This window comes from Pleurodeles waltl, chromosome 9, assembly GCF_031143425.1.
Source record: "Pleurodeles waltl isolate 20211129_DDA chromosome 9, aPleWal1.hap1.20221129, whole genome shotgun sequence".
Classification (NCBI taxonomy): Eukaryota; Metazoa; Chordata; class Amphibia; order Caudata; family Salamandridae; genus Pleurodeles; species Pleurodeles waltl.
This window is the reverse complement of record NC_090448.1, coordinates 992,663,034-992,677,456: the sequence shown is the minus strand read 5'-3', so window position 1 is coordinate 992,677,456 and position 14,423 is coordinate 992,663,034. Positions and strand designations below refer to the sequence as shown.

General features: G+C 43.6%; 1 protein-coding gene across 4 annotated transcripts in view; it reads left to right on the top strand.

Annotated features, from left to right (window-relative positions):
- The window catches only part of BBOF1 (basal body orientation factor 1), a 107,421-nt gene extending 96,020 nt beyond the window's left edge, over positions 1 to 11,401 (top strand). For 3 of the 4 annotated variants that reach the window (XM_069208508.1, XM_069208507.1, XM_069208505.1), the window contains 3 exons: positions 3,374 to 3,478; positions 5,450 to 5,521; positions 11,076 to 11,401. In XM_069208508.1, the coding sequence (XP_069064609.1) occupies positions 3,374 to 3,478; positions 5,450 to 5,521; positions 11,076 to 11,193 (295 nt within the window). In that variant the 3' untranslated portion in view covers positions 11,194 to 11,401. The remainder of the gene's footprint in view (positions 1 to 3,373; positions 3,479 to 5,449; positions 5,522 to 11,075) is intronic. The other variant, XM_069208506.1, reaches the window with a different exon arrangement.
- The last annotated feature ends 3,022 nt before the right edge of the window (positions 11,402 to 14,423 follow it).

Here is a 14,423-nt window from a genome sequence, read left to right as displayed (position 1 = left end):
TCATGTGTGAGATATCTTAATATTAATATGCATGTGCAGACAACCTTTGCTGGACATGTCACTGTGCTTATTTCAGTTCATATAGTATACTTTTTGTGTTGTGTGTGCTCCATTCAGGTGCTGAAGGTCTCAATGTATGAATAATTGCTTTGTCCTGAGACGTGCTCACCTCTTATGCTAAGCATTTGAATATGTATATGAAAAGAAATTGACTGCTTGGCTCTTCCATTTTGGCGTTAATTGCTATCATTTCTAAATGTTTCGGGTCTCAGTTTGTCTCAGGAGGGCAGGTTCCATGTAGATCCTGTGGCAGGGGTGAATTGTCCAGAATGCTGAATTTGCTCCAGTATGCTGGTAGTGGTGATTGTGTGTGGGGTACAGAATCACTGTTCCCTATGTGTGTGAAAGAGTTTTTTTCAGGACCTGTGTGTGGATTGCCTCAGTGACCGTGACCCAGAATAGTAAGTACTTGGTTGTAAGGACCGAACCAAATGGCCATTCAGGGAGAAGATTGTGCACTGAAACATGGAACTGGGTATGATTCCTTGCTCTTGTGGCACTTAAACTGGAGCACAGAGTGTCCTGGCTTAATATGCGGTACCACAAACTATGGACTTTTAGAAGTTCGGGATGAGCACATTTCCCCACTAAGAATCATGAGTTGTAGATGTTGGCTTTTTCTCCCTCAAATCAAATCAAATCAAATCAAATCAAATCAAATCAAATCAAATCATAAACATTTATAAAGCGCGCTACTCACCCGTGCGGGTCTCAAGGCGCTAGGGGGAAGGGGTTACTGTTGCTCGAAGAGCCAGGTCTTGAGTAGTCTCCAGAATGCGGAGTGGTCCTGGGTGGTCCTGAGGTTGGTGGGGAGGGAATTCCATGTCTTGGCCGCCAGGTAGGAGAAGGACCTCCCACCCGCCGTGGTGCGGCGGATGCGAGGGACGGCGGCGAGAGCGAGGTTGGCGGAGCGAAGATGATGGGTGGGTGTGCAGAAACTGAGGCGGCGGTTGAGGTATTCGGGTCCCTTATTGTGGAGGGCTTTGTGTGCGTGGGTGAGGAGTCGGAAGGTGATTCTTTTGTTGACGGGAAGCCAGTGCAGGTGTCTCAGGTGGGCGGAGATGTGGCTGTTGCGGGGTATGTTGAGGATGAGGCGGGCGGAGGCGTTTTGAATTTGTTGCAGACGTTTCTGGAGTTTAGCGGTGGTTCCTGCGTATAGGGTGTTGCTGTAGTCCAGGCGGCTCGTGACTAGGGCATGGGTCACGGTCTTTCTGGTGTTGGCGGGGATCCAATGGAAGATCTTTTGGAGCATGCCGAGGGTGAGGAAGCAGGAGGATGATACGGCGTTGACTTGTTTGGTCATGGTGAGAAGTGGGTCCAGGATGAAACCGAGGTTGCGTGCGTGGTCTGAGCGGCTCGGTGCGGTGCCAAGGGCCGTGGGCCACCAGGAGTCGTCCCAGGCGGTCGGGGTGTTTCCGAGGATGAGGACTTCCGTTTTGTCTGAGTTCAGTTTCAGACAGCTGAGTTTCATCCAAACTGCAACGTCTTTCATTCCATCTTGCAGGTTGGTCTTGGCGCTGGTGGGGCAGCATGAAATAGGATTTCTCAGGTTATGTTTGGTGTTGAGGGTTTTCTACAGCATCCATAGATGGGTATTCCCTCTGCGTGCTAGGTATTTGGCAGAACGGAACCATAAAAACAGGAGTGCTAAAGGGAGAGGATCTGAGTAATAGTACCGCATCATGGAATGCATTAATAAGTTATTTATTTATAAATCACACATTCACTGAAGTTTCTTGGCGCTATTGAAAAAAAAGAGTGCTGTGTATACCAGTAGAGTGAAAAAATACATGGTTTTAGATTCTTGGTAAACTTCCAAAGCTGTGATTCTCTTCTAAGAAAGACAGGAAGATGCTTCGAAGTTCCAAAGCACCTTCCTGGAATGCTGCACCCTTCCCTGCTCTCAGTGTGATGTACTGAAGTGTTTAGGCACCTAAGAGTGCATGTGTGCTGATGCCACCTAAACCAAACGGCTAGAATGCCTTGGAATACACAACCCTGTGGGACAATGACTTTAGATTTAAAAAAGCAAATGTCTAAGTCATGGATACTCGATGTGCAGCGGTAAGGGACAGTGGCGCAACTTAAAATGATGGAGCCTTCCTGCAGAATGTGAAGAGTGCCCCCTGAGTCTCCCTTAGCTGACAATTGTTTATTGGCATTGGGCAGGTAGCCGCCCGCCAAGGTCGTAATGACCCCCAGAATATTCCAAGATGGCTGCTGTACATGTGGCAGGGAGTTAACTCCTCCAGCATGCATTGTGTGGCTACAAACTTAGTTGGCAGACAGTGAATCAGACCGTCAGCTTCATCAGCCCACTGGCAGTGATGTTGTCTGGTAAATATGGAATACTTCCTGGTTTTATAGGGCACTTCCTGGTCACTTCTTGTTCGATGCATGCATACTAACACACACCACCCTGCAATACCGATGTGTAAGGCTCACTGCAGTCTTTGAGTCTTGAACAGCCAGGTATGGTAGTACTGCCCGGTAGTTCCAATCCTGTGGAACACTGGAAACAAAACATAATTCCTGTAACTCCTGAGCAGACACCCAGTTTTAGTGGAAGTTATATGAAATACAGAGTGAGCATTACTATACTCCACTCCACTCTTGTAATCAGGTCTGATACGCATATCTGTGTTGTACCGTGGATGTGTGTGGTATGCTAGGGGGACTCCGGGAGTGTATGATGCGAATGTACCTAACTTCTAAAACGTGCTGTGTAAGAGTGTTCGGGGTGATCTTCGTGCGCTTGTACCTGCCACACATTTGGAGAAGTAGAACTAAGGACTTCCTTTACTACAGTTAGTAACTTTTACTAACCATCACTAGACCCCGAATCTGCAGATTTTAAATCAGAGTAAAAGATGTGTGGTATACCTCTTTAAGTGGTTCCTAATTAGTGGACACTCAAATATCTTTGTTGTGCACTCTTTGAACGATACAAACACTCTCTAATCTGTGAATGAGACATCACAGAGTCTGCGAACAACACGTCTCCATCACAGTGCTATGTGAATGAGGTATGCAGGTGCACTTCATGAAAGACACATGCATTGAGCAATCTGTGAATGAGATGTGCATAGTGCACTAATTGACTGAGGCTTGCAAAGGCAATGACTGAATGAAACATCTATAAAACAGTGTGTGAAAAGACGAATGAGACATGCACAGTATGATCTCTATGAGACACGTGCAGTGCAGTCTATGAATAAGGTGCATATTGTGCTCTTGGTGAATTTTGATCTTGCATTGAATTATAGGACCAGTCTCTGCGCTTGGTGAGTTTTGATCTTGAAATTAATTTTAGGACCAGTCTCCAGTCTGGGATGGTGGACATCAGTGACCTGACATGGGAGCAAAAGGAGAAAGTCTTGAGGCTGCTGTTCGCTAAGATGAATGGTGTGAAGCTCAGGTAACTGGCTTTAAAAGGTACCTGTAGACCAACTATTTGTTCTTTGCTTCCTGGCGAGGTGACACCATAACTGCATCACTGTAAATGACACACCACACTTAAAGGCCACAATTATAAACCTTGAAGGGTATTTAAAAATGCTCAGATGGCAAAAGATCCAGTTTACAAAATATTCATGAGACAGCCAGCCTAGATGTACTAAAGCAAACGTGTGCGGGATTGTTAAAGAGAAAAGTAAATGCTGTGTAGAGGGACAAAAACTCCCCAAATGCTCGATGACGTTCTCAATAACGGAAGAGGTGTGTTTTGTTTTCCATGTGTTCATCAGGTCACTTGGGTGTAACCCTTTTGTACCTCTAACTTGGACATAAGTTGGTCTTCCCCTCCTAGCATTTTGCTTTATTTTGTTGTCACAAAGAGATCTATGCCTGGCCTTCCTCATTCTTGGAAGTAAGTTTGCAGAATGGTAGAGTTTATCTTCCACTATGTATTTCTTGGAATTCTTACATACTCTGCTAGATCCTTTTCACGCCTGGCACAGGCCTTGGCAGAAAATACGTTTCCGAAGAATAATTGCAGTAGCTGCCCATTAAGCAGCAAACTGTTCTTAGTTCACAAGGATTTATATAGTAACTGACAGACACACCGCCACACACGCCTTCAATCATATTGTCTCCGTCGACCTCTAAGAATGCCTTCTACAAGGCCCCAAAGTTAAAAGATTCAAGATCGGAGGTATCGCCTTCTCAGTGGCAGCCACCATTCATTGGAAGCTGCTCCTTTTGGCTTTTCGCCAAGAAGACAACTTACTGAAATTTCGGCATGTCTTAAAAACATGACTTCACCCTACTCATTAGTATACAAGTCCAGCTCTTCCCTTGCTTAGTAGTGATTAACACCAATGTGCTTACAGATGTATGTGCATTTAGTAAAATCCACTACAATAGATTACCTAATTGCCTGTATCATTCACTCTCCACTTTCAAGTATAGGATATTTACACGTATTTACATCTACGGTGTAATGTGGGATTTTCACTCTAAAATGCCACATTTGTTATGCACTGCAGTACTGTGTGCCTATTAAACTTTGCATTACCTCAACCTAGAATGTGCACAACCCTCCCTGTGAGAACATTAACTCACATTTACTCACACGTAAGACTCTGTCATGTTCGTGAACGTTTAAGACTGAGACCTTCATAAGAAGTTGGGTGGAATAGGGTAGGTATGTACCACATCTGGTAAATATAATTACCATGTGTGGTAAATAGCTCCTATTTCGAGTTTATTTTCAACTTGGAAATGAGGCATAACATGTAACTCAGTTTTTAACACACTATATGCTGTACGTTTTGCCTTTTTCTGGCGCTTTCCCCCCCAATAAATATCGACAGGTTTGACCTGGTGGAATATATCAGTGAAAAAATGTAATGGTTTGATAATTAGAACTCAACTTTTAATTCTCATCTGTTTGCAGACTCTTGTTTGTACCTATGCAAACTCTTGTTTGAATAAGAATTGGAATTTAGGCCTTAACATTAAACGAGGGACTTAGTAGATTGATATACAGTGTCAAAGTTGCACCTTCTTCTGTTAAGCCTTTGTAAATTCTGCTGTTTGCACACCTGATTTAGTCATGGATCTACATACAAGCTTCATAAAAGGGCTGATTTTGTTTGCAAAATAATCATGATTAACTTTCAGATCACTTGCTTCTTTGATATTTTTCAAAGATATAATCATTTGTCCAGACGCATGTAACTAATGTCTAGCAAACCTTGCATAGCCGTTGGTGACTGCTAGCTCAATACAGTTCCAAAATAACTTAAAACCTAGTTTTCAACATTTTGTAAAGGGTTTGAGCAGCAAAACCTGTGACAAATAGCCTATAGCATACTACCCACCTACACCTTGCATACCTGCCAGGCTGTTTCCTTTCTGAGTTTCTTCTGCTTCATTTCCCCTATAGGAAACAGAACAATGGTCTGGTCCGTGTGTCTTCCACTGAGGTTGCCATTAGAGACCAAGGCGTTGAACCCAGGTGAGCAAGAGGAGGGAAGGAAACCAGTGGAGTCTTATGCAGCATAGGTATTCAATGGAGACGAGGAATGCCCTGTTTGGTATTCATAGGCATAAAAGGTGAAGGGAATGGCCACCATTGTCTCTTATCTTGAGGATACATTGTAGGCGAAGGACGGGCAAGTGATGTCTCACAGGGGCTAGACGTATGTCAAAAGTAAGGGAAGGATCAGGAAATGTCTAGCAAGGATGGGAGTACATAGTCCGGGCTGCGTAAAGGGTCCATAGACCTACAATAGAAAAAAGGACATTGGAGGTGAAGGAGGGGCTTAAGAGCAGCTCTTTTGGAAATGGGGTACACTGGAACTAACTGACTAGCCAATCACCTTCTCATAGGACTGAAATTGAGTTAAATAAAGGCCTTAGGAGCATCTCAAGTGGACAGAGGAGGAATGGCACAACAAAGGTGACAATGAACCAGTTCCATTTTTATACAAGAAGGGTGCAAGAAGGACATGGTGGTCTCGCATCACTATTGGGGATCCTCTGAATGTAAGAGTAATCCTCAGCACTTTCTCATGTTAAGGGACAAACACAAGAAGTGAGAAAATGGCCCATTCCTCTCTTACGTGGATGAAGGAAACTGGAGGTGAGAGAAGGGCTTTGTGCTCTCTTATGGGTATAGACTACAATGGGTGGGTAATAATTGCCTAGTGTTCTCTTATGGAGCTAGGGTACACTGGGTGAGAGAGGGGCCTAATGCTCTCTTATGGGGATAAAGTACACTAGGTGAGAGAAGGGCTTAGTGCTCTCTTACGGGGATTGAATACACTGTAGCTGACAGAAGGGTCTAGTGCTCCCTTGTGTGGCTATATTACGCTGAAGGTGAAAGACGGTCCTAGGCTCTCTTATAGGGATGAAGTACATGAGGCAACAAAAGGGCCATAGTGTTAATTGTTGAGCAGAGAACCCTGGAAAGAGAGACGGGTCAAATGCTCCTTTTTGGGGATAAAGTACTGTGGGTGAGAGAATAACCCTAGTGCTCTCTTGTGTGGATATATTACTCTGGAGTTGAGAGAAGGGCCCTTGTGCTCTGTTATGGGGATAAAGTACACTGGGCTAGAGAAGGGCCCCAGCTCCCACTTGTGTGGATAGATTACGCGGGAGCTAAGAGAGGGGCATATTGCTCTCTTATGGAGATAAAGTACACTGGGTGAGAGAAGGGCCTAGTGCTCTCTTATGGGGATAGATTGCACTGGAGCTGGGAGAAGGGCCTCGTTCTTTTTTGTAGATAGATTAAACTGGTGGTGAGAGACGTTCCTAGTGCAGGCTTACAAGGATAGATTCCACTGATAATGAGAGCAGTGCCTAGTGCTGTCTTAGGGGGATTACGTGCACTAGGTACGTGAAGGGCCGAAGAGCCACTTGTTGGACACATTACACTCGACCTGAGAAAAGAGCCTAATTCTTTCTTACAGGGATAAAGTACACTGGGTGAGACAAGAGCTCTAATGGTCACTTGTGTGTATAGGTTACACTGGAGCTAGGAGAGAGGCCTAATGCACTCTAATGGCCTCTCACGGTCCTAGTGCTCTCTTGTGTGGATATATTAAGCTGGAATTGAGAGAAGGGTCTATTGCTCTCTTATGGGGATAAAGTACACTGTAGTTGACAGAAGGGCCTAATGCTCCGTAGTGTGGATATATTACGCTGGAGTAGAAAGAAGGTGCTCTCTGATGGGGATGAAGTACACTAGGCAGGGTTAATTGTTGAAAAGATTACACTGGAATTAAAGGCGGGCTAAATGCTCTCTTATGTGGAGAGTGTACACTGGGTGAGAGAACAGTCCTAGTGCTCTCGTGTGGAGATATTACGCTGGAGTTGAGAGAAGGGACTAGTGCTTTCTTATGGGGATAAAAGTATACTGGGTGAGAGAAGGGCCTAGTGCTCTCTTGTGAGGAGATAATACGCTAGAGTTGAGAGCAGGGCCTAGTGCTCTCTTATGGGGATAAAAGTACACTGGGTGAGAGAAGGGCCTAGTGCTCTCTTCTGGTGATCGATTACACTGTAGCTTACAGATGAGCCTAGTACTCTCTTCTGTGGATATACTACGCTGGAGTTGAAAGAAGGTCCTACGCTCTCTAATGGGAATGAAGTACACTTGGCAAGAAAAGGGCTTAGTGTTAATTGTCGGATAGATTACACTGGAATTAGAGACGGACCAAATCTCTCTTAAGGAGATAAAGTACACTGAACGAGATAAGGGCCCTTATGCTCTGTTGTGGGGATAAAGTACACTGGGCTAGAGAAGGGTTGTAGCTCCCACTTGTTTGGATTGATTATACTGGAGCTAAGAGAGAGGCCTAATGCTCCCTTATGGGGATAACATGCACTGGGTGAGAGAGGGGTCTAGTGCTCTCTTAAGGAGATAGATTACATTGGAGCTGAGAGAAGGGCCTTATTTTCTTTTTTTTTTGTAGATAGACTAAAATGGTGGTAAGAGAAGGTCCTAGTGCATTCTTATAGGGATAGATTACACTGGAAGTAAGAGCAGGGCCTAGTGCATTCTTACAGGGATAGATTACACTGGAAGTAAGAGCAGGGCCTAGTGTTCTCTTATAGGGCTAAAGTACACTGGATGAGAGAAGGGCTTAATGCTCTCTTATGTGGATATATTACTCTGGAGTTGAGAGAAGGGCTTAGTGCTTTCTTATGAGGATAAAGTACACCCGGTGAGAGAAGGGTCCTAGTGCTCTCTTGTGCAGATAGTTTGCACTGGAGGTGAGAGGCCTGGTGCTCTCTTATAGATATAGAGATCAGAAGTGTCCAGCTGTCATAGGTCATAGATCTGAGGTTACAGTGAAGTGGATGGATAGGATTAGTGTTCCCTCACAGATGGAGATACACTGGAGGCAATGGAAAGGCTCAGCAAACTCTATGGAGGCGGGGGAGAGCCTATGTTCACCAGTGGCATGGGGAAGTGGTATACTGAAGGTGTTGAAAAGAATCAGAAGTCTGTCCTAGGGGATGGGAAGGATGTAAGAATCTCTTACAGTGAGAGCTGAGGTACACTAGAGGTGGGAGCTGATGAAGGTGATTCTCGATGTATCCACATCCCCAAGAGAGGCAGAGGTCAGGAGTCTCTCCTGAGCTGTCTTTCTTAGGCATGGGAGGCACTAGATAATTACCTTACAGTCGTTCTATAATGAATTCCACAGCAAGCAGAGGAATGAGCCCTATTCCCTGTCAGTGGTACATATGTATAAAAGATGGGGCGTAGCTGTTAAGAGTGTAGCTACTGCCATGGCACTGGGTTCTGAGGCTGTGAAAGGTCCACTGCACCACAATTGTGATTTTGTTTTACAACCAAAATGTGGTCAGGTCTGGGCTATTTTCCTTACCAGAACTGGGGCCCAGGACATCCTAGCTATCTCACTAAAGAAAGATACGTAGATACTGACAACAAATAAGGATTGGCCCCACCCATGTAGTTAGCTTATTCTTTCATCCTCTGCAATACCATAGTTTATTTAATGTTTAATCTATCGTTGTTTAAACTATTCTATGTGTATCACATGCATTTTTTTAAACTTTGTTACTGTTTTTGTCTTCTTCGTTCCTGCAGCAGCTATTTCTGTAAAGTTCGAATGTACAGTAGTCCTGAGCATCCCCATAAACAATTCCTAGTGCATGACCCCTTGCAGTAGAGTTGCATCTCTTTGGAATATGCTCATGTCCACTACTGTATACATACTCCTAGGACCGTTAGATGCTTCTCATCACGTATGCTCCATGCCTCCTCTTTCATCTCAATTTCTGGTGCAGCCCCTGCACCACCTTCACGTGTCTTTTCTGGGCTATCTAATCCATCTTTATCCATTTGAAGACATGACATCAAGAACTGGACGCAATACCCTAGATGGATCTTCATTTATATTGTATACAGCGGCCCCACATCTTCCTTCACTGTGGTTTCTATACCTCTCTACAATCACCCCAACAGACTCCTGGCTGCCAGCTTTGTCACACTGCTCGAAAGTGTTGTTGTCATTGGATTTGATAATCCCAATATCCCTCTCTTGTGTGATGGCGCCTTATACCCTTGTCTATATCTTGAATTGGTCTTTTAGGGATATCTGACCCGAATGCAGGACGTGTACTTTTCATTTTCAATGCCAACTTTCGGTTCAATTTTCCCACCTCTTTAATTCATATTGCCTAAGAATCAACACTGTTTTTAAGATAATAGTGTGACCTGCAAAGTCGTTCTGTGGCACTGCTAATCCTGCTGCTGTGCTGCTGCCCTCCTCAGCACTGACTGCGTTCTGTAGCACAATTCAGGCTGATTTTTAAAAGCTTTTGGATGATCAAATTAAGACATAGGTGCGCAAAAAACATTTTCCATGGAAAGTCACTCTCCAGTTTCACAGAATCATGTATGGCGGATTGCTGTCCTCATAAATTGAATTTACAAGTAGGGAATTTCACAAATGGAATTTCCACATGAACACATGGAGGATTATGGGAATGTTTGTGGTTGCCCTGGGCGGGTTAACCTGCAAATGTTTTTGGAGATTCCCAAGGTTTTACATTTCTGGGTACTTGTGAACAGTTTGGATATATAGTCCCAGCATGGATACCTAAGCACATTTACTCCTCTTCCGGGTAAGGTAATGTTTGTTTCCTGGGTGGTTATGGGGCACACTCTCAACAGTGACAATGGTGTACAGTACAGTATCTACCTATAGAGAAACTAACTTCGTAAAATACACATTTCCATTCAATCAACGCATGAGGACCACTGCACCTGCTGCAGTTCTGCAGGCAGAAATATGCTCGCATTTGAGTCAAACAATCTATGACTTATGTATATTTCTCCGAGCCCTCAAAGAATAATTTGATAAGTCTAAAAAGTTGTAGATTTACTCCAAACGTTCGGGTAACCCCGGGAAAAAGTTTCCACTTTTTTCTAAAAAAAAATATCAGGCTTCTTGTGACTATCTGCTCTCCTCCGGTACCAGACTTTTTCTACAGTGGTGAATAGACAAGGTTTGAGAATAACGCTAAAGACCCCAAAGATTCCCCCAGTGTCCTACGATGCACCGCAAATGGCTGGCTTCCTTCAAGCACTTTATTTTGGCTTTATCCACCTTTACCTATTCTTCCAGAAATGGGAAAGTATACACCTTTACCTTTCGTACCTCTGCCATCCGTCTTTGGGTATGCAGGAATTTCTTGTATTATTAATCTGTTCAGTTTTACAGACCCAACTTTCCATTTCCTGCAAACGAGTATCTAGCTAATAGTCTTGTCCTTGTTTGTTTTGTGTTTTTTGTTCTTACTTGCCTTGATTTGTTCTTAGAAATATATTTCCTGTCCTTCTCTTAATTGAAAACCTTCTCCTTAGGGGAAATGCTTAAGGGGTCATAAGACCACAAGGCGCAGTTTATACTTCTATTTTAATTGATTTACTGTTCCCTCTAATACATTAGAACAATATATACCCAGCACATACTTCCATGTTGACTGTCCACTACGAGCCCCTACAGGCCCTCAACGCTTCCTTTCATTTTCAGTGATCAGCAACGGGTGCCCTCCACGACCTTCCTCACCCAAAGAGTCCCATCACCGGAACCCCCAACTCAGCGGGTGCTGCTTCCCGATATCCAAGCAAGATGCCCCACTGTGGGGTGAAAGGTGTACCACGTGAACCCCATTTTAAGAAGCAGTGTGGATCCAAACAACCCGGGATAAGTCTGCATTAATGGTCTAATGGAATATTTGCCAGGCTTGCTGCCGCTCCTCCACGGACAAGAATGTTTGGGGGCGTCACCCTCTAAAAGAAAAAATGAAAAGTTTACTGTGAATATTATTAAAAAAGGAATTAAACTATTTAATTTGCTTTACTTTGGCAAGTGTTTGTATTGAATCATATTTGAAATTGTGGTTTCTGGTGGTGTTCTTAATCTTCCTACACAGTGTGACAGGAAGAGCCTGGGCAATTGCAGATACTAAATACCGGTTCTTCTCTCTCCACAGTCCCACCACACATCATTGCAAGGTTAAACCAGACACAACTTCAAGTGGGTCTTCCAGTTTCATAGGATTACCCCCATTCTTCACCTTGTCACGAACTGGTTTTTTATGATACACAACATACTTGTTGCATAAGAAGGTACCAAAGCGAGCAAAGAGAATGGTAGAGCCAATAAGAGGTCAGGTATAGCCAGATGGGAGCACAGAGATGGCCAGTGTAAAGGATATAGAGCATGGACAGTTGAGATAAGGGGAGATCACAAGGGTTGTGACTGAACAGACGGTATATCATGGAATCGCATTGGGTATGGAAGGTTGCAAGAGAGAGAATGCATGAAAGGTAAAGGGGACTGGACAGGGGAAAGTACAGAGAAGTAGACTGGACAGATAAACAGGAGAGAAAGGTGACTGGATGAGGGAGTTGGCAGGGAAAGAGAATGGATCCTGGAGCGGGTGGTGAAAAAAACTGGACAGGGTGGGGGAGCAAAAAAAACAGACTTATGAGAATGGACCTCAAAGGGAGGTTTACAGGAGCCTCCCCCATGCAAACAGGCAATGAATGAAAAGTAGCCTTGTATGAGATGTCAAAGCTGATTCAACGTTCATTATAAGACAAAAATGATCCGAGCAACCTTCCCTGATACATGATGCCACAGGTTGTGCAGCAACATTTGGTACCTATTCAAAATAATACATTAATACTTCAGATTTATAGAAAGCGTAAAAATAAAATCAGTCAGAGTCTCTCTTCCCCGCGCAGTAGTATTTTGTACCCCTGTAAGAGATCAATCCCACAATGTTTACCAAATGTCTTTGATTCTTTTCTACTCTTGAATTTTAGACTAGGCTGCCCAGTCACTCTTACTAATGGGCAAGCACAAGTGATACACAATGCTCTCCTTGCTAATGGCTATTATTACAGGTGATTTCAGCTCAAGTTCTAGACAGGTCTAAACATTCCCAATAAAACGATGAGGACATCGAAATACTGTTACATTAAAGGTTATGTATACGGTATAGCATATTTCACCCACACATTTCTGAAGGCTGACTCCATCTATTACAAAGTCATTTTGGGGTTTGAACTGTTCAGTAATGGGGAAATTCATGTTAAAATGCCATATAACTCGTACAGAAGCTTCTGTATCAAAGGCTTTAGATGCTAATTAATAACCCCCAAGAACCAGGCTGCTCTGTGGGAAGTGTTCCAGCCACAGCAGTGTCCTGTCTGCATGCAACATTAGGTAAGAGTAAGAATAAAAAGGTTAAACCTTGGGATTCTCGATGAAAAATTCCTTTTTAGGACTGGGATAGTATGAAAGAGATTTACAGACTTCTCCTTCAGAAGAGTGTTTTTTGACGTTATGAGGGAAAAGTGTTGTCTGATAGCAGCTTAATGAAATGGTAGATACCACTCCCAGAGCTCTGAAAGGCAAGGGATTTCGTTTAAATCTCTGCGAGCAGGCCAACCTCTGCCAGGGCAATTGAGTAAATTACTCCACCACCCTGACGGAGGTACCGCCCGCCAGATTTAGAAATGTACCCTGGTGCAGCAGAAACTCCTGGCATAAACAGGAACCAGCATCACGATGTTTCCTGACAATGCACTGTAAGTTTGACGGACAGCAAAACATGGGATTTTCTTTTTGAAAATAAAAAATACAATGCCCCCTGCTGGCGGAGTTTCCTCCCATGGTGAGGGGGGCATGTGCACTTTTCATTGTTCCTTCCCACCAGGACTTTCCTGGCGGTGGCGAGCATTGAAAAATAGCTGTATGCCCGTCCATTTAACATAAACGGGAAGACATATAGTCAAACCTCCAATGAATTTTATTCCATTGGGCTGTCACAGCAGTTTGAAAATGACAAAGACAGAGTCAATCTATGGTCAACCCAAATTTAATCGGGTGGGTGGACCATAACGTTGGTGGGGAGGGGACTATTTCTGCCAATAGTTAACTAAGGCCTTTAGTTTGTATGTGCAGACATTCATGGCTATGCACCTCATACCTGCGCACTGAAATTCAGAACAAGGTTATGATCTAGCATTTCATGATGATATTTTTTACTGACAAACATTTAGGAAAATGCAAAATAGAAGTGGTTACTCTTTCAGTATCATCTCTTCAGCTCCCCTAAAAAGGATTCTTACCAGCCTTTTTGGGCTCTTTCATCTATTAAAGCTAGACAACCTTTGGAAGGGAAACAGCAGCCAATGAAAAAAATAAAAAATATTGCTTCTCAAATTCAAACCTACTGCTACCAATATAGAGCTACTAGCAAGAAATAAAACATTCACACACATGCATAATTCAGGGCAGCTCTTGATATGTTCTCTTTCTCAAATTCTTTATGACCTGTTCCCTCCTTGAGGTGTATGTAACCATCATTCACCACTACCATACCGAGACTGGAAAATAGTTATCTGCTACTTTTCTGCAGTGGCACTGACATCTTGATGCATCTCATTGACCTCTTTCAAACTACTGATCACTCGTTGCAGGCTTCTAAATACCTTTCTACTAACTACTCTCCAGGCCGAAATCGAAATTCCTCAAACGTTTACCATCTTCTCTCTGTGCTATTTAATAAGCCAGCGGGGAAAGTATTTTTGGCATCTTCAACCTACGGGTGTTTTTTTTTTAAATTCTTTTACTTGAAGTGGTGAGTCCTCTAAACCTGATGCACAGAGAACTTGCCTGGTGTAAAAAAAACAAGCATTAGTAAACCAATAGGTCTCGCCTTTGCTATCAACTGGTGACCTATTGCCTTTGGTAGTGTTTTTCCCTCCCAATGCTATAAATGGTTTTGCCTTTGCCAATGCTTGCTGAATTGCATCAGATGCACTGGTGTACCCATATTATCCCAGAATGGCCTCAGTTCCCAAA